The sequence below is a fragment of the Danio rerio genome, chromosome 17 (assembly GCF_052040795.2).
Source record: "Danio rerio strain M-AB ecotype USA chromosome 17, GRCz13ab, whole genome shotgun sequence".
NCBI lineage: Eukaryota > Metazoa > Chordata > Actinopteri > Cypriniformes > Danionidae > Danio > Danio rerio.
The window spans coordinates 11,446,189-11,465,534 of NC_141037.1; the positions used below are offsets into that span (position 1 = coordinate 11,446,189).

Consider the following 19,346-nt stretch of genomic DNA (forward strand, 5'->3'; position numbering starts at 1 on the left):
TTATGGATAAAACAGTAATAATAAATAATAATAATCACTTTTTATTTACAATGATTCAATAAATGACTGGAATACAAAGTATATTTTATAATGTGAAGCTTGTACAGCTTTTGGTAACTTTTGGTAACCCTTTTACTTTATTTATTACACTAACAAACATTATATTTAAATACACTTAATTATCTTTAAAATGTTATTTAAATTCTGAATAAACGAAGAACATTAGGAAGCATTATTTTATAATTTTATAATTAATTATAATTAATTTATTAATTTCACAGTGAATGTAGCCAATATTTTTGGTGCATTCATACAAAACAGTTTTATTAAATATACATCTATTAAACTAAGAGTTTGCCACTTAACATCTTTAGAAATAGACCCCTCACAAATCTATATTTATAAATCATATTTACAATAGGAAGCTATACAATATTATATATTAGATCAGTCAGTGCTTAAGATAAATCTGGAGCTTATCTAACAAGTAATTTACGATACCAAAAACTAGTACACCCAAATTTATATGATATAGAAAAATATTACATACAAATTTTAAAAAGAGGAAAAATCCACAGAAGCAATATAAATAAATAAATAAATAAATATATATATATATATATATATATATATATATATATATATATATATATATATATATATATATATATATATATATATATATATATATATATATATATATATATATGAAATTATAGGTTGTAATTTTTTTTCAATATTTTGCTTTAATTTAATTGTATTTGTATGTGTTTGGTGACTAAAATGTTATTTTAATAAAGATATATGTTTAATAAATCTGTTTTGTTTAAATTCACCAAATTACATTATTTTTATTCACTGAGAAATGGATAAAAATATTAAAAAATGGGGTGTACTCAATTTTGCTGAGCACATATGCATGCACAAATATATTACTGTAAAACATCCTACAGAAAATATTAATGTAAAATTGATGCCCCAAAAAGAACATGATAGCAGAGACAACATGTTTCACAATTTTCATGTTGATAAATTAAGCATGGCACATGTACTATTTTGGCGAAACTTTTTATTATAAATGTTCTATTATAAAATATAACATTTAGAAATGCTAGAAATGAAACAGTATTCGAATTAAAATGATTTCAACACAATAATTTAAACTGAAAATATATTCAATTGTAGCGTACGTACAACCAGAATATGCAATATGCTAAAAGAGTTGTCTTCACTTCTGCAATACATTGCATGATATTTGAAATAAAAATAACATCGCTTTGCTTATTTATTCAATTTTATTTGTTATTATTTGACGCAATCGTTTGTTTGTTTTTTTATCGTTTATTTAATATTTAGCTTTTTGTGTGTGTGCGTGAATGTTATTGTGCAATGAAACACACGGGCATTTCTGTTTAAAAACATCAGAGTAGTCGTGTTCCTGGAAGTAGGAGTGAGATCCAGGCAAATGAGAAACGGAAAGTGGGCTGTACCGCGTTCTACGTAACAGACAGGGGAAGATCTCCAGTTCAGTCCCAACATTTCCTCACTTTACCCAAAGCCGCGCACAACATCCCAACAGTGACTGCGCGCGGTGCCAGGACGCGCGCGCACACACACTCACACACACACACACGCACTCTCACACACACGCACGCTGTGAGTCTGCGAACTGCATGTGCACGAGCTGTGGATTTCCTCCATAATGTTGGGCGCAGTGAAAATGGAAGGACACGAAACTCCAGACTGGAGCAGCTACTATAATGATGCACAAGAGGTGAGAGACATTTATTACTGCGCTCTGATGTCTGACACTCTGATGACCGCTCTGGTAGCCAGAAAGTTTGCAACTGAGTGCACGTAAACAATGCTATAACAGATTGAAAACTGGGGCTTACGCTGCAAAAAATCTTTTAAAGTTACATGTCAAATATTGTACAGAAATGTTGTTTAAAGGTGGGACAATATTCGCAATTGATTAACCCACTTGGTGGCGGTAGTGATGCCGTTGGAAGTGGGTCACAATGGTGTGATATTGGTAGTTTAGCAGATCAGCCGAATTTAAAGTCAGTCATTTCAAATGATCAGCGATACACGTAATAAATAAATAAACAAACGTTCCAGATAGGTTTTTTTTCTCTGAAGATCTATTTTGGTTCTCCAAAGAAACTTTCAGTGAACAGTTGTAAAAATAACAGTTTTACCAGAAGAACATTTTAATAATGCAAAGAAATATTTTTTTCTAAATACACTATTGTGAAAAGGAACGTTTTTGTAAATGTTATTGCATTAAATGAACTGAAACATTTACTTTTTTTTTGATTACGTACGTATACACAATTCTCATGTCTGTTTTTGTCTAGTTCAATTTGAGCGATTGTAAAGTGAAATCATTTATTAACTTTAACGCAATAAAAGTGTACAATGTTTACACTTCTACAATAAAAACAAGCATATTGCGATGGCATATTCAGTGTTCGTTATTTTAAGAAGAGCACGTTGAAAACATTAGTCTATCGATTACATCAACAAATACAAATAATTTTCATAATTTTCAATGGCGATTAATGAAATTGCGGTTTTGTTGCTTTAAATGTATAATCAGCAGCATTATATATTTTAACTAACCTAATTGTTTAACGAACTATTTGTAAACAATTTGAAATTGAATGATTGTCTTAAAAACGTGCATAATAGCCAAATATATAATTTTTATAATAGTAATAAAGACACATTTATGTATTTTAGGTCTATTCTCCCATGACGAACAGCAGCATGAACCCTGGGCTGAGCTCCATGAATAATATGAACAGTTACATGGGCATGTCCACCAGTGGGAATATGACTTCCAGTTCTTTCAACATGTCCTATGCGAACCCAGCGCTCGGCGCCGGGCTGAGCCCGGGCACCATGGCCGGGATGCCCACCGGTGGCGCCATGAACGGGATGGGCGGCGGAGTGTCGAGCATGGGCACTGCGCTCAGCCCGTCCAACCTGAACGCCATGACGGCTCAGCACAGCTCCATGAACGCGCTGAACCCCTACACCAGCATGAGCCCCACCATGAGCTCCATGACCTACGCGCAGCCCAACCTGAACCGGGCCAGAGACAACAAGACTTTCAGGAGGAGTTACCCGCACGCGAAGCCCCCCTATTCCTACATCTCCCTCATCACAATGGCTATCCAGCAGGCACCCAGCAAAATGCTTACCTTGAGTGAGATTTACCAGTGGATAATGGACTTGTTCCCCTACTACCGTCAGAACCAGCAAAGGTGGCAGAACTCCATCAGGCACTCGTTGTCGTTCAACGACTGCTTCGTCAAAGTGTCCAGGTCACCCGACAAGCCGGGAAAAGGCTCCTACTGGACCCTGCACCCTGATTCTGGGAATATGTTTGAGAATGGCTGTTACCTGCGAAGACAGAAGCGCTTTAAATGCGACAAAAAGTTGCCCGACGGAAAAAGGTCAGAGGGAAAGAGAGAGCAGTCCAGCGGCTCGGGCTCTCCGGCCAGCGACAGCACCAGCAGCAAACCCGTGCACATGGACTCCAGCTCCATCACCTCCTCAAACCAGTCGTCCAGTCCGCCTAGTTTGGACCACAGGAGCGGGAGCTCCGCCAACTCGGAACTGAAGAGCGGTGGCCCGCAGGTGCACCCGGTCTCTACGTCCCTGTCCTCGCTGCACTCTATGGCCCACGAATCCCAGCTGCACCTCAAAGGAGACCCCCATTACTCCTTCAACCACCCGTTTTCCATCAATAATTTAATGTCTTCTTCAGAGCAACAGCATAAACTGGAATTGAAAGCCTACGAACAAGCGTTGCAATATTCCTCCTACGGCTCAGGGATGTCTTCCAATTTGCCCATGGCCGGGAGAGCCAGCATGGACCCTTCGGCGGCTTTAGAGGCCTCTTACTACCAAGGTGTGTATTCCAGGCCTGTTCTCAATACATCGTAGTCAGTTGCCAGCGAAAAAAAAAACAAAACAAACGAAAAACAAACTTTATTTTATTTTTTGCATGCACTTGGTGCAAAAGAACTGTTACTTTAAAATATAACAAAATGTGTATGTGTATAATAAAATATTGTAAAGTGTTCCCAATGATTGTATATCCCAGTTATAAATCATTGCTAGTGTATTTAAATCATTTTGAGCTTGTAAAAATACTCGTTGTGATCCCCAAACTTGTAGTTCCCCCATTGTGTTACAACGTGCACGAATGAAGGTCAACTTTTGGTCTTGTTGCTGGTATAAAAGCGAAGCCCCTGTCTGTTGCAGATGTATTTGAATGTTGTCATTTTACTCATTATTTTTGGGGTCTACTTACCTCGTTTTGACAAAAACACTTCCCAATCTTGTATTGAAATAAATTAATCCAAGGTGGAAATGCATTGTGAATAAAATATGTATTTCTTAATCAAGCAAAACGTTTGTGACATTTTATGGAAAGATGTAAAATTATGAAGGCGCATTCATGCATGTATTGTGTCATTGTGAAATTGTATCTGCAATTACTACTATTGCTATTATTATTATCAATAATAATTATTATTGAACTGTTCAAGATTTCAGAATTAACCGATTATCTTTCCAATCTCCTCCTTTTTTTGCATTTGCATTATTTTAGGTCTACAGCATGCTCGATAGCATCAGTAAGACTTTAAATTAAAATACAAATGTACTCTTTTCAATCAAGTGAATTTCTCCTGTATAGACTGTGTGCTCTCCAGCTTTTGGCCGAGCTCGTCTGTTTTTGACTCGATGTTGGTAAAAGACCAAGAGAAAATCCAAGTCTAACACACGCGCAGCCTCAAAGACTGCCTTCATAAAAGATCCGATCTCGTTTTAAATGGGATTTTAAACAATATCATAGAGAGGCCAAATCATCTTTTTGTGCAGCGTAACCTACATGATGGGCACGTGAACCTGAACAGATTTGACTTTGATCATGGTATTTTGTATACACGCATTTTGGCTGAGAAGCCGTGAAATTCATTTAATTATCTTGTAATTCCCCCCCGATGCGTAAATAAAATGGATAATTGACCCATGCTTGAGAAATCTCGAGATGCGAAGATTATAAAATAAATATATACATCTGATATCTATATATTTTATTTGCAATACGAATAAAAATAATAATATTAAACTCAATTTGTTCCGTTGCGGTCGATTTATATGATTTTGAATTTAAGCACCATCAGCTTTAAGGCGAAGAAGTTAAAATTAATCGCAATAAATTATATTCAAAATGTATAAAAAAATAAACTACTCGACAGCATTTAAAAAATAAAATTGACCTTTTTTTAGAGGGCAACGATTTAAATGTACAATTAATTTTAATGACGTGTTTGAACAATGTAAATGATCTTCTCTAATCATGCGCATGCCGCATTCAGTGCATTGTAAAACACAATGTTTTAGTTTATTAACTAAAATAAAGATCAAAATGAAAATAATCTGGATTTACAAATAAATTAAATACTATACAATTTGATTCTAATGTTTTAACTCATGCATTAAATCAACTGTACTATCGCATATTATCGCTGTCTAATTTGATTATGTATGTTTGGTTCACACATAATCAAAGGCTTTATCGGATATTATGGTTTTATTTAAATCTTTATGATAGAAAGGTAACTTGATTCGGTTCAATTAGAAAAAAAACAACAACCAAAGATTATTAATTATCGGTCCGCAAAATAATAATAATACAATACAAATATTTAACATTTTATAGAAAACGAATGCATAACGACCTGCTTATTTACCTCTCATATATAATGCAATCTAACGCGTGCATGTATAATTTAGATATGCAATCAACTGCATGGGAATTTGGTCGTTTGCAATTGACGCAATTTCTATAACGCTCCTAGATTGCGTTGTACAATTAATGCACGAGGCAAACTCGTCGAAGGCGTAACATATGCGATCAGCAGGCAGTGTCCAAACTTATGTGGCATTTCTCGTTCCCCCATCAAAAGCTCTGGCGCTTTCTTCAGCCTTATGGAGCAAAATTTCGACAACAATGCGCACGGCCCTTTAGTTCAAAGCGCCCATCAGCGGGTCTACCGTAGACCTTTCTTCTCGCTCTTTTCATTCTGCGTTTGGAAAAGCACTACAGGGCCAAGGCGCTCCTAATACCTTCTGATGGGGATTGAATTAATTATCTCCAATAACACAATTGTGCTTGGCCAACGAAAAGAGCAAAGCAATACCCCTTCAGAATCACACACACACACGAAAGAAAGGGCCTTTGAAAGGGCGAGAGAGAAGAGGGAGAGATCTCTATCCGACATCAGCTTTAGAAGCAGCTGCTTTTCCATTAAAAATGATACGGGAGAAGTTTATTAGAGCTTTGTGCCCCTCTAATATGCGTCGACCATGTCAGGTTGGTGGTCTCGCTCTCCCATGTTTTGTGTCTTCATTATTCTGCAGCAGGGGCTCTGCATGGGTAGAAACAGCCAGTTGGTTTCGGTAGACTTTTATTGGGCGGGTGGAAATAAAAACTCCAACTTGTGCATTTATTTTGTTATTAAAAATACATTCGATTTTTTACATTCATGTATATTATTTGATGATCATCATCTTATTTTTTAAATAAACTTAGTGCATTCATTTATTGCATGCATTTTTTTTTTACAAATGTTATTTATTTAACATTCGGTGAGCTATAATTGTTATAAAGCCTCCGTTAATTAATTATTTTTCATTATTCGATCAGCATTTATTTTATATAAAGCTATATTAAACTTATTAATTTATTTTATAAATCATGTATTGTTAATATTTATGCTACTCTTGTTTATTTATTTATTTAGCGTTCATTTTAAATAAAAAAACACTAAAATGCATTTTTAATTTTTGATCTCTTTTAAATGTTACTTATTCATTTTCTTTATTTTTCAATGAGAAATTATTTCGGATTTAACTGTCCAGATACACTAATTAATGCATTATTATTATTAATGCAAGGAGCATTTTAAAGTTTATTAGCTAAATAACACACTTGGAATAATAATAATAATAATAATAATAATAATAATAATAATAATAATAATAATAATAATAATATTCCTGAACATATATTTATCACTAAACATATCTAATAATTAGGGTTAGAAGGCTATTTTGAAATTGCGCACTTCTCTAAATCAATATATCACGTTGTACCCGCAAAACTCACGAACAAAACACAATTTAAACCCCTCAAACAGCACACAAATTAACCATCTTAACCTGTGAAAAAATAAAAACACCCCACAGATTTATTATTTGTGCACAAATAAACAGCTACTATGAGCAAAACAGAAGCAGACAGAGAGAGAAAAGAGAGAGAGAGCTTGAAATATTTGGTGTCGTTATAGCAACCGGATCAGTGGTGCTTTTCTCCGAGGGTCATTCAATATGTGCAGCCGAAACACGGTTTTAATTAAAGCGTATAAAAGTTTTTTTGTAAGTCGATGATCACGCACACTGAATTTTGGGAGGCGGTAATGGGGGCATTTCACTCCACATGGTCTTATAAACACAGACTCGAGCCTCCACACCCACTCTGAACATCCACATCTCAAACAAATCATTTAAAAAAGCATGCGCGTCTCAATACAAAAGTTTGGTCTGGAGCGCAAAATGTTGCACCATCAAAAGCGCAAGTGTTTTCCATAGGGTTGTGAAGGGACACCCAGGTTGTGGCTTCTCCAGGGAAACTAGGAGGAAAAATCGACAAGCTTGTCTGGGTGTCGGACGTTTATTTGAGGGGAGGGAAACTCAGCGGCACGCCTGGCCTTCTTTATTCGCCTCTGCATCTATAACATATTTCTGAGTACACAATCGATCAGGCCGAAAAACAGCTCTGTTGAAGGACGGCCGGGGAAAGGCAACATAAACCATGCTTATATAATTGTTTGGGGTATCTAGTCGTTGATAAAGGTCGACAGATCTCTTTGGTCCATTTTATGTTTGTCAATTATCAGCATGCAAAGCACTCGCCATTGAACAGCCACTGCACAAGCTGGAGAACTCAAAGAATTCGGAGGGTTTTTAAAGGTTTCATTACATCTGCGAAATGCTTTGTGTCTATTTATATACATTATTCGATGAGCATTTAAAAATATATATGTAACGTGCATTCCTTTATTGTATTTATTATTTACGAATGTTGTTTTTTTTATATATTTGATAAGCTTTCATTTTTAAAAACCCTCAATTAATTCATTTAATTTTATGATTAGATCCGCATTAATAGTGTCTTCGTTTCTTTTCTTTTATAAATGACATAAATGTCTAAATGACACCAGACATATCTGCAGAATTTACATCTCATTTAGCTTCTCAACGATTATTATTATTTACTAAATCTTCATTTAATAATGGTATTAACGGTGACATTCATTATTTAAGTTAATACAATTTAATTATAGCAAAATTCAGCAGATTATTTGACTTTTTATGCATAATTTCGGGCTCTAATTTTAAACGAGGTAAAAAATAATCTTAATTTAAGAACAAGTTTTATGTAACACAAAAATAGTAGCAATAACACTGTCAAATTTGACAGATTTTGTCTGGGCTATGATTGTAGTATTTAGTAATAGTGTTAAAAGTAATAATACACATTTTAGAGCATGCTTTTTAGAGAGTAATACATAATAAATGAAATATTAAATAAAATAAAAATATTATAATAAAATATTAATGACAAACATTCACAATATTAAGCATTTAAATGTTTTTCATTAAAAAAAGAGATAAGTTATGCATTAATGTGTTATAAATACACTCTAAAATGCTTGTATTAATTATATTACATTCACTGTTGTGAATATCCTTTATTACATTTTTTTTTTTATTTAAAATGGACTCTGGGTTGTTATAACCCAAAAGTGAGTTAAATATGGACAAACCCAAAGTCTTTTTTCTTTCTTTCTTTTTTATATTAAATTTAAATGACACTTCAACCCAGCTGGGTTTCTCTATATTTGACCCAACATTGGGTGCATTTTGATTTTAAAAACTAAATGTAATATCATTAATATAAATAATTATTACATACAATTTACCCAACTTTCCCACAGCGTTGCAGCCGGAAGGGCATCTGCTGCGTAAAACATATGCTGGATAAGTTGGTGGTTCATTCTGCTGTGGTGACCCCTGATTTAAAAAAAGGGACTAAGCCGAAAAGAAAATGAATGAATGAATGAATTGACACAACTTTAAGGCCAGTATTTGTTGTAAAACGTTTGTTTTATCAGTGGTTTTGTTTGACAAAAATTACATTTGTGTGTGTGTGTGAGGGTTAAGGGGCTAAAATAAAAAAAAAATATCTATTAGTATTCTCTATTAGTGAGCTGTAAAATAATTAACACACACCTTTTACATAGTTTTAAGGCCAGTATTTGTTGTTTTATCATTGATTTTATTTGACAAAAAAGAAGATGTGTTTGCATGTCTGTGAGTGTTGAGGGGCTTAAAATAAAAAAGTATATCTATTAGTATTCTCTATTAGTGGACTGTAAACCTTGATTTGGTTTGATGGTTTTAACAAATTTCAAGACTATTTTTTATAATATTGACTGTCACCATTCAAAAACACTAACTGGTAAAGCACAAAACCAATTTAATACAAAATAGCACTAAACATACATGAGCATAAACACTCACTGCTGATGGACACACTGTATACATTTGTTTTAACTCCCTTTATTCATGTGGGCCAAAAATTTAAAACATCTACAGCTCAGATTGTCCATCACCACACTGAAAATAAGGATTAATACTGTTCTCTATTCAAGGTAAGTGCTTGCAAACAATTTATATGGGCTGAATTTAAACAAACAAATGAAGTTGAACATTACTAAAATTATTTTGTTTGTTTAAATTCAGCTCATTTGAATCTTTTGCAACCAGTTACCTCAAAAAATGTAGGAAATCCAATCAATCATTTATTTCAGTGTTTCTTCAATACTTAAAAGCTCCTCCATTGGTCCAAAAAAAGCAGGATTTATATAAAGAAGGGAAAAAAATCTCACTAACTGGATCCAATCAAACTCCTGATGTTTAACCAGACTATATAATGTCGCACGGCAAGTAAGTGTCTGAGAGGAGAAGAAAGAAAAACCTTTGGAGTAGCAGATCGAGTGAAGTATCCACACTCTCATTGGCGACTGCAGAGAGAATGTGGTTAAACATTTACGATGGCGTTTTTTTCTGAGCCTGGCCTGGAATGAGAACAGGACTAAGAGAGAGAGAAAGAAAGAAAGAAAAGAGAGAGCACCACTTCCAGCCTGTGTTTGCCCAGGCCAGGCTTTCGGCTGTTTGCTCAGAGTTAAACGCCGCAGCCTGGTCACCAGATGTGGCCGTCTGCTTGGGTCAGATGACTTTTCGGACACTGCCAGTGCCCACTTTCTTCCGCAACACCTCCACCAAACGCTCCAACCTGAACACACACAGAGAGAGAAAGCAGAAATGAGTGATTGTGTAAATGAATGAGAGAGCCAGACAAACGCTGGCCGGCTCTTTTGCTGTTTTCGGAGGAGAAGATGCGGAGACTGGATGTAGACACTTCTTAAAGTGGGTGAGACACATCCGTGCTGGTGTCAATGCCCAAATCCTGCGAATATCCGCCTGCCTTTACTCGGGCAAACAGAAGGCCGTGTGTGGTGTCATGTGATTGGTCGGGGTGAGTAAACCTGCGCTTATGAGGGCGATGATCCCGCAGACTCTGTGGAAACGGAGGGAGATCTAGATGGGTGAAGGGATTCTTCTGAAGCAAACGAATAACACGGGGATGAAAAGAGAAACTGCTTCTCTCCAGCCAAAACCAATGCCACTGCTGCTCCCCAAATGAATAGTAAAAGACACTCGGAAACTTTAACCTTAGTTCAAATGCTGTGATCACAGGGAAAACATGTGATTTAAATGATCGGGCACCAAAATATTCTCAGAATTGCAGCACACATATTGAAAAAAAATAAAATAAAAATAATAATAATTATAATAATAATAATAATAATAATAATAATAATAATATATATATATATATATATATATATATATATATATATATATATATATATATATATATATATATATATATATATATATGTGTGTGTGTGTGTGTGTGTGTGTGTGTGTGTGTGTGTGTGTGTATTGCTGTGTGTTTAAAATTAAACCTTTTCTATTCAATTAGGAAAATTTTCTTCCTCATTTGCATGTATGGAGTCTGGTGTCCCCCAAGGCTCAGTTTTTGGCCCAGCTCTATTTTCCATCTATGCTTCCCTTGGCTGCTATTTTTAAGAAGCATAACGTAAGCTACCATCTATATGCAGATGATATTCAGCTTTATATGCCCATAAAAATGGGAGAAAACTGGTTTACAGTCCTTTTTTTACCTGTTTTAACAAGATTAAGGAATGGTTGGCTGGTCATTTTTTACACTTGAATGAATCAAAAACTGAAGTACTAGTGTTTGGCCCTCTGAGTGTCTGTGAATCTACAATTAATCAATTAGGTTCATTCAAGCCTAAGGTTCACAGTCACGCAAAAATTTAGGAGTTATTTTTGACACTGAGTTAAAGTTTGACACGCAAATGAATTTAGTCATCAAAAGTGGTTTCTATCAATTAAAAAAACATTGCCAAATTGAAGCCCTATCTGTCTTCTAAAGAGCTGGAAACTATCATCAATGTTTTTATTATGTTCAGATTGGACTACTGCAACTCTTTGTATTCAGGAGTTTTGAAGGCTTCAATTGCACGCCTGCAGCTGGTTCAAAATGCAGCTGCTAGGCTTTTAACTGGGACAAAAAAATTTCTAGCATCTTACCTGTTTTATCATCTCTTTACTGGCTCCCAGTCCAATTTAGGATTCAATATAAGTTACTGCTACTTGTTTTTAAAACTTTGACTGGTCTGGCACCTATTTACATCGGTGAGCTTCATCACTGGCATGCTACAGTGAGGCCAATCAGGTTAGAAAACAAGTTTCAGCTAGTTGTCCCCAAAACACGGTTGAAATCAAGAGGTGACGGGGCTTTTTCTGCTACAGCCCCCTGTCTGTGGAGTGGTCTGCTTTTACATATTAGGTCATGTTCTTCTCTTGGTGCTTTTAAGTCTCGTCTAAAAAATCACCTTCTTTCTCTTGCTTTTTGATTGCAAACAATTCATTTTAATCTGTTTTATATATTTTGCTTATTTTTGTATACTGTAAGTATAGATTTTGTATGCTGGTCTTTTTGTAAAGCACTTTGGTCAACATCTGTTGTTTTTAAATATGCTCTATGAATAAAGCAAACATAAACTGCTTATTTAAAATAAGTAGAATCAACACAATTCTTAAGGTTTGTTGGGGACAACTCAATTGGTTTGCGTTCAATCCACTTAAATTTGTAAATATGATTGAGCTAACTTAATTGATTTGTGTTGACTTGTGCCCTTCGGACCCTGTGTTTATTACAATAGACATGTCAGCCCATGTTTCTTGTGGTTCCTGAGCATTTCATCTCATTTAAAGCCTGCAGTCCATAAGAGTGGACGATTGTCATCCAATCAAATGGCAGTAATCAGGCCCAGGATGTTGTAATTTGAAAGAAATCCATTACACTGAAAAGCAGAATGGCATCACTTCACTCCAGATGTAGGCTACATTTAATCATTTATTCATTTTCTTTTCGGCTTAATTAATCAGAGGTCACCACAGCGGAATGAACCACCATCTTATCCAGCATATGTTTTACGAAGCAGATGCCCTTCCAGCTGAATAATTTACAATGTTTTTATTCAGATGTGTTGATATGTTAGCCAATATTTAATAGATTGTAAAAAAAAATCATAAAAGAGGGATTGCACTTACAGTTGAAAATATTTTGTTATATTGCAAGCTTTGGATCAGGATTTTTTTTTCAACATGTCTGTCCATTAGGATGTACAACGGGTTCAAAATCTGTTTACTGAAATTAAATCTCCAGTAATTGTGATTGAACTTTTTTACATAAACAAGACTTTATCGATGTACCAATTCATTGCTGAAACAATTTCATATGCGGAATATACAGACCTTGATGTTCTTGAGCATATAACAGATGGAAATATCTCAGATGTGGACATTTTGTGGAGTGATGAGGAAGATGAAGTTTGTTATAAACAAGGTGCAATCTGTTCAACAAAAACCTCAAAACTAAAGTAAAATGTTAAAATCTTAATGTTTGTGATTTTGTAAAAAAATTTCAAGATTATACCAGCAATCATGCATGTTTTATTTTGGTATTTTATGTGGGTATAATGTTTGGAAATTACAACTGTTCTGACCTGATGTCCATTGAAATGAGCAAACAATATACAGTAGGTGAGAGTTCAAAGTGGCTATTAACGCCGCGGCTGGTACCGCCGCCGTTTGAAATAGGTGCCGCTCTGTTTTTAGTGTATGACCGCAGTTTGTGAATGAGCCGCCAGGGGGCGCAAAGGGACGGGATGCGAACGGACAGAAATAGATCATACAGCTACTGTGCTTGTAAATGATATTAAACAATAAGTCAAAGCATTATAATTCCTTCATTAATCATTTAAAATTTGTTAACACGCTTTAGTGTAAACTTTTTAAGTGCAAAGAGGATTCGTTTTGGAAAATAGAATTGAAGAAGTAAAAGACAACTAAAATGAAAGCACAAACATTTAGTACAAATAAGTAGTCTTAAATAAATAAATAAATAAATAAATAAATAAATAAATAAATAAAGCAGCCTAAATATAGAAAGATGTTCAGTGTTTGCTATTTTGATAGGACTAAGACAAGACATTTTCATTTATGTTTTATTTCTGTTTTTATTTCCATTTTCGTTGTTGATTATATTTTACTATCTTATTTATGTCTCAACAATTGTACATAAACGAATAATAAACGAATAATGAAAATAAATGAATAATGAAAATAGGCCTAAATAAATTATTTATTTAAAGACATTGCCGTACAGTACGTGAAACACTGAGAAAAATAAATTGACCTACCTTAAGCAGATCACTAAAAGTATAATAAAATTATTTTTGCCGCAGGACATAAATTAAGTCTTGCAGGTTTATTTTTAATAATTTAGTTTCAGTTCTGTTCATTTTTTTTTCAAAACGTCAATGTTCTCCTTTAAAGTAGCTATAACTGTTGTTTTGTTTTTTTTTTACTTATGGCTCAGTATGTTTTGTATTTTAACTTCATATTCAGTCACCTTGCAAATGTGTGTGAAATATAATGCCGCATAACCGCGGAAAAAGAAGAAAAAACTGTCGAAGGTTAGAGCTAATTCATCAAAATAAGCTATATTAAAATACAACATTTATGTTAATACAGGCAGAGTGTGAACAAACTCAAGGCTAAGATATGCGCTTGCCTTTTAATGCATTTGCGGCCTTTAGGCTACAGGCAACTATGTATAATAATGTTTTTTTTTTCTTGTTTTTTTTTTTGGTAAAGGACAATACACATTATGTTATTGATGTAAACTTAGGCTAAAACTTACCATTGATAAACGTGACCTACCTCAAGCAGATCACTTAAAGTATAAAAAAATAAAGTAGGCTATATATTCTTAATAAACTTCACAGCCACAAATATAAAAACAACTTGTATTAAAACTGGGCGAGGATTAGAAAGAATACGATGCTTGTTATATATAATTTAAATTTTGATTCCAATTTCTGCAAGCACATTTTTTCACTCGCTACTCTGCCAGAAACTTCGCCGCCGGAACTTCGCCGCCGGAACTATACACTTCGCCGCCGGAAGTGTATATACTTAAAAGGTGTTGAATTTTTATTATTGTAATTTATTATTGTAATTTATTATTGTAATTTGATCTCATTTATAGGAAGAACTGTGGAAACATACATTTTTCAGAAACTTGCAACATAATTTGGGTCTGAAGGGGTTTAAAGTGTTGTGTATAGGCTGGACAGTATATAAGTATATCTTCAGTTATATAGTATAAAGTGCCCTTTCCAAAAAGCTGATGAATACATTTTCAATTAAATATATTTATGTAATACTTAAGACTTTACGTGTCATGAAGTTTCAAATATTTTATTTATGTATTTATATTTAGGCTGGCTTATGTAGCAAGCCAGACTATTGTTATCCTATTTTTCTTCTGAGACTAAAAATTAAACTCTATCTCCTCTTAGAGCTTTCAAGCTATGACCACCAAACTCACACCAGACCTCCAAACTGGTCTGACTCGGGTTGCTATATCTTTTCCGACTGATCCGACTTTTAGTTTTCCGAAAAACGTCCCGGGACTGTCTGAAAAATCCAATTGACTTAACATTGGACCAAACTTTGTGACCTCATAACTCTGCATCAGACTTACCTACAGGCTTATAACTGGGCTCATTTAACTCAGACTACCTAACTGCCAATAACTGATGAGCTTTTAACTTTCTGGCCACACCCTAGCAACTACTTTTGGGACCCTAGAAACTGTCCCATAGACTTCCACTGCAAAAGACTCTCATTGACTTTACATTGGGTCAAACTTTGTGAGCTCATAACTCTACATCAGACTGTTGCACAGACTTCTAACTGGGCTCATTTAACTCAGACTACCAAACTACCAATAACTGATGAGCTTTTAACTTTCTAGCCACACCCCTAACAACCAGATACGGCACCCTAGCAACGGTCCCATAGACTGCCATTATAGAGGTTCAGATTGATATCGTCATGCTGCAGTGTGATAGAGACATGGGTGTTGCTTTTAACTGTTCATACTGGCAAGAAGCTTTGATACATCATTAGTCTAAGCTGTCAATCCACTCCATAGCAACAAAACAGACTAACCTAGCAACGATATAACAGCAGCTATATCTCAGTATCAGAACATCGTAGAGAAGCGGGGGTTGGCTTGTTTGACTCATGCTAGCACACCATCCATCCATCCATCCATCCATCCATCCATCCATCCATCCATCTATCTATCTATCTATCTATCTATCTATCTATCTATCTATCTATCTATCTATCTATCTATCTATCTATCTATCTATCTATCTATCTATCTATCTATCTTTTCATACTTTTTAAAACTGTTTAAACTAAATAAACTATTACCATCAGGCTTTCACAAGCCAGCCTCAAAGTTTGTTCTCAAACTTTAAGAATCTAGTTTACATTGTATTCTGAGAAGAAACATAAGCACTACACCATGATATACAGAAGACACAGACTAAAATGATGATGATGAGGAGGATGATGATGATGCATTTTATTTAAAGGCGCCTTTCACGACACTCAAGGCACTCAAGGTCACCAAACAGGACAGCTAGAACAGTCATTTCAAATAAAAACACAATAAAAGTCAAACGAATACAACACAAGTTTTAAAATGCAAATTTTAAACTGTGTTTTGACTTTGGATTTAAATTGTGAAAGAGAGTCTAAATTACAGAGATCAGGAGGAAGTGAATTCCAAAGCTGAGGAGCAGAGTGGCTGAAGGATCTGCTCCCCATGATGACAAGGCGGTCAGAGGGAACAGTGAGGTGAATGGAAGAAGAAGACCTGAGTGTTCGAGAAGGTGTGGCGATATGAACAAGATTAGCAACGTATGGAGGAGCGAGATTGTGGATGGCTTTAAAAGTGAGAAGAAATATTTTATAATGAATTCTGAAAAAGATGGAAAGCCAGTGAAGCTGTTGTAGAATGGGTGTGATGTGACAGATAGAGGGGGTCAAATGTCAAGCAGTTCAACAGACTTTGTTTATACCAAAAAATCTTTTTTTTAAATAATAATTTAATGACGTATTGAACAGAGATTAAAGCATTACAGAGCAGCACTAAAATAGTAATTAATTGCCATTGTAAATGATTTTAATTTACCACAATTCTTAATGCTACCAGACCTAACCCATTTGTCAATATTAATATTTAATAAATCATATAAAATGCTGTACAATTACTTATTTCGACCTATAATTTTGAAAATATGTATATAAAAATTCATAACAACTTATGTTTTTATGTTACTTTAACTTCATGTAGAAAGTTAATCAGGTTTTAACTTGTTTTTTTTTTATAGGTAAAACAAATTTTAACTTAATGTTTTAAGTCCGCTTGAAATATGTAAGAAGCAACAGATTTTCTAAAGTGTAGACACTCACTAAATGACTTTCAAACTATTCATTATAATTGAGTGGAATCAAAAGTTTGTTTGTTTTTTTTATTTGGGGGGGGGGGGGGGGCAACTTAATTAGATTATGTTCGATCCACTTAAATTTATAAAAATGATTGAGCCAACTTAATTGATTTGTGTTGGCACAACATGAAGGAATTGTGTAGAACCCAGCATTTATTTTACAGTGTATGTTGTTGATTTTGTACATAATACGTATATCAATGACAATGGAACATTACATATTTTGGAAAGTATACACAGCTATGGAAAAAAGAATACATTGTGTATATAATAATAGTTATGCAAGTGAAATGTAATATTTGATTTATTCTGTAAGCTACTAATGACATTTATTCCATATCTAAAATAATAATGTTGTCATTAAGAGCAATTTAATCATGAAGCAACAGAAGATTTCAGATGTTTAGATTGATTTTAAGACAACACACTAGCAAAATTTGATCTCCACAAGAATGATTAAATCAAAATATGGTGGAATAACCCTTATTGTCAATCAGAACTAATGAAAACGTGCATTATTCTGAACTATTATCATTTTTTTGAAAATAAAACTGGAAAGAAATGCTATCAGACCTTTATAATAGAACAAATATTAACATTTTACACACACTCATATCTAACAAATCCAGTAAATTAAGAGAAACTGTGAATTTTCAAGTGGTCTCAATTCTTTCTTCATAGCTGTACATAAAAGCAATTTGGATACATCTTAATTTCATTAATTTATTTTAGACAATGCATTAAAACAAACGACTAAAGCAAATATGAGTTCATACTTATAAAATCTCTCATAGCTCTCCACAATAAAAGACATTTTTTGTGTATTTGCTCAGTGAATTAAAAACGAGACTTAAAAGTGAAGCAAGCTGAAGTATAATTAAATAATAAAATAAATACACAGCATGCGTGATAATATCAGATTATAGAGAGCTCAGGATTTTAAAAACAACCAATAAAAATTAAAAATTTGTGCTCAAGCTGGTTTGCTAGTGCAAAAACACAGCCTGGCTCTAATAGAGAAACCCTCATAAGACGTGCTTCGCATAGCCAGTGTTAGTATTGTCTACTGAGGTTTCTCAGTCTTATCAAGTGAGCATATGGGAGTGGTGTGACCCGAGCCTTGCTCTCGCCCAACTCTCCACCTGTTTTCCTGTATGGAGAGATTGAAGAGCAGCCGCAGGACCATATGCATTTCTCCGAGGCCGACAGAAATGCGTCACGATGCAGAGACGAGGGGGAGGGGATGGTTCAAAACAGCAGACTAATATTTAGAAAAGGTCACTGTTGCTAATAGAACTAAAAAAATAAAAAATAAAAAAAAGACGTTTGCTGTTTGTTTAAACAACGTATTTAAAATGAGCTGAAACATAATTCTTGAGTTTTATGGAGGGGGGGCATTTGACACATTACATTGCACTAGAAAAAATTACCTACTGTTTAAGAGGCAAAAACAAAGCAGTACCATAAAATTTGGGATCTGTTTATACAGTTTCCTGAACAAAACCAATCACTGGTACAAGCAAATGCCTCTCACTATAGTATACTGATTAATACACAAAACTACATCTACCTTCAGTCAGAGCCGTAGACGAAATAAACTGAAATAAAACACATTGAACCTCTCAAAATCTCAGCAGAGGATCAATATGTAACTCCACAAACAACAGCTTTACTTATTAACAACCTATTATGTGTTTAACTAAATTTGGATGCTTTGGGGGAGAGAGAGGGAGATAGATAAAAGAAAAAAGAAAAAGTGTAATTTAATGTAAAATTTTATACTTAAATGTTAAATTTTACTGTCCCTTAAATAGACTGTAAAAATGATGGGTTCCACACAATTCCTTCATGTTGTCACAACACAAATCGATTGAGTTAACGTAATCATTTTAAAAACTTGAACAACTTGTTCAATCAACAAAGTTGATTGAACAGAAGGCAATTAAGCTGCACCACCAAAATTGGGGGTGGAGTTTTCCGCGAGACAATACGGGAGATGGGCAGGAGATGGGTCTGAAATACAGGAGACTGCCGGGAAAAACGGAAGTGTTGACAGGTATGGTATTTTGTGTATGTGTATGTAAATGTTACATTCTGTAGTGCATTATTGCCCAGCAGGAACACAGCACCATAAGATGTTAATATAAGGTTAGATTTAGGTTGTGA

General features: G+C 34.5%; 2 protein-coding genes across 6 annotated transcripts in view; one reads left to right on the top strand and one right to left on the bottom strand.

The window, feature by feature from the left end:
* Positions 1 to 1,538: 1,538 nt before the first annotated feature.
* foxa1 (forkhead box A1) lies at positions 1,539 to 4,427 on the top strand. Its single transcript, NM_131284.2, has 2 exons — positions 1,539 to 1,774; positions 2,746 to 4,427. The coding sequence occupies exons 1-2, from the start codon at positions 1,703 to 1,705 to the stop codon at positions 3,955 to 3,957; spliced, it is 1,284 nt and encodes a 427-aa protein (NP_571359.2). The 5' UTR covers positions 1,539 to 1,702; the 3' UTR covers positions 3,958 to 4,427.
* Positions 4,428 to 9,131: 4,704 nt separating this feature from the next.
* mipol1 (mirror-image polydactyly 1) overlaps positions 9,132 to 19,346 on the bottom strand; it is a 176,727-nt gene continuing 166,512 nt past the window's right edge. For 4 of the 5 annotated variants that reach the window (XM_087288603.1, XM_087288602.1, XM_087288604.1 and 1 more), the window contains one exon: positions 9,693 to 10,444. In XM_087288603.1, coding sequence (XP_087144729.1) covers positions 10,378 to 10,444 — 67 coding nt within the window. In that variant the 3' untranslated portion in view covers positions 9,693 to 10,377. 5 annotated transcript variants of the gene reach the window in all.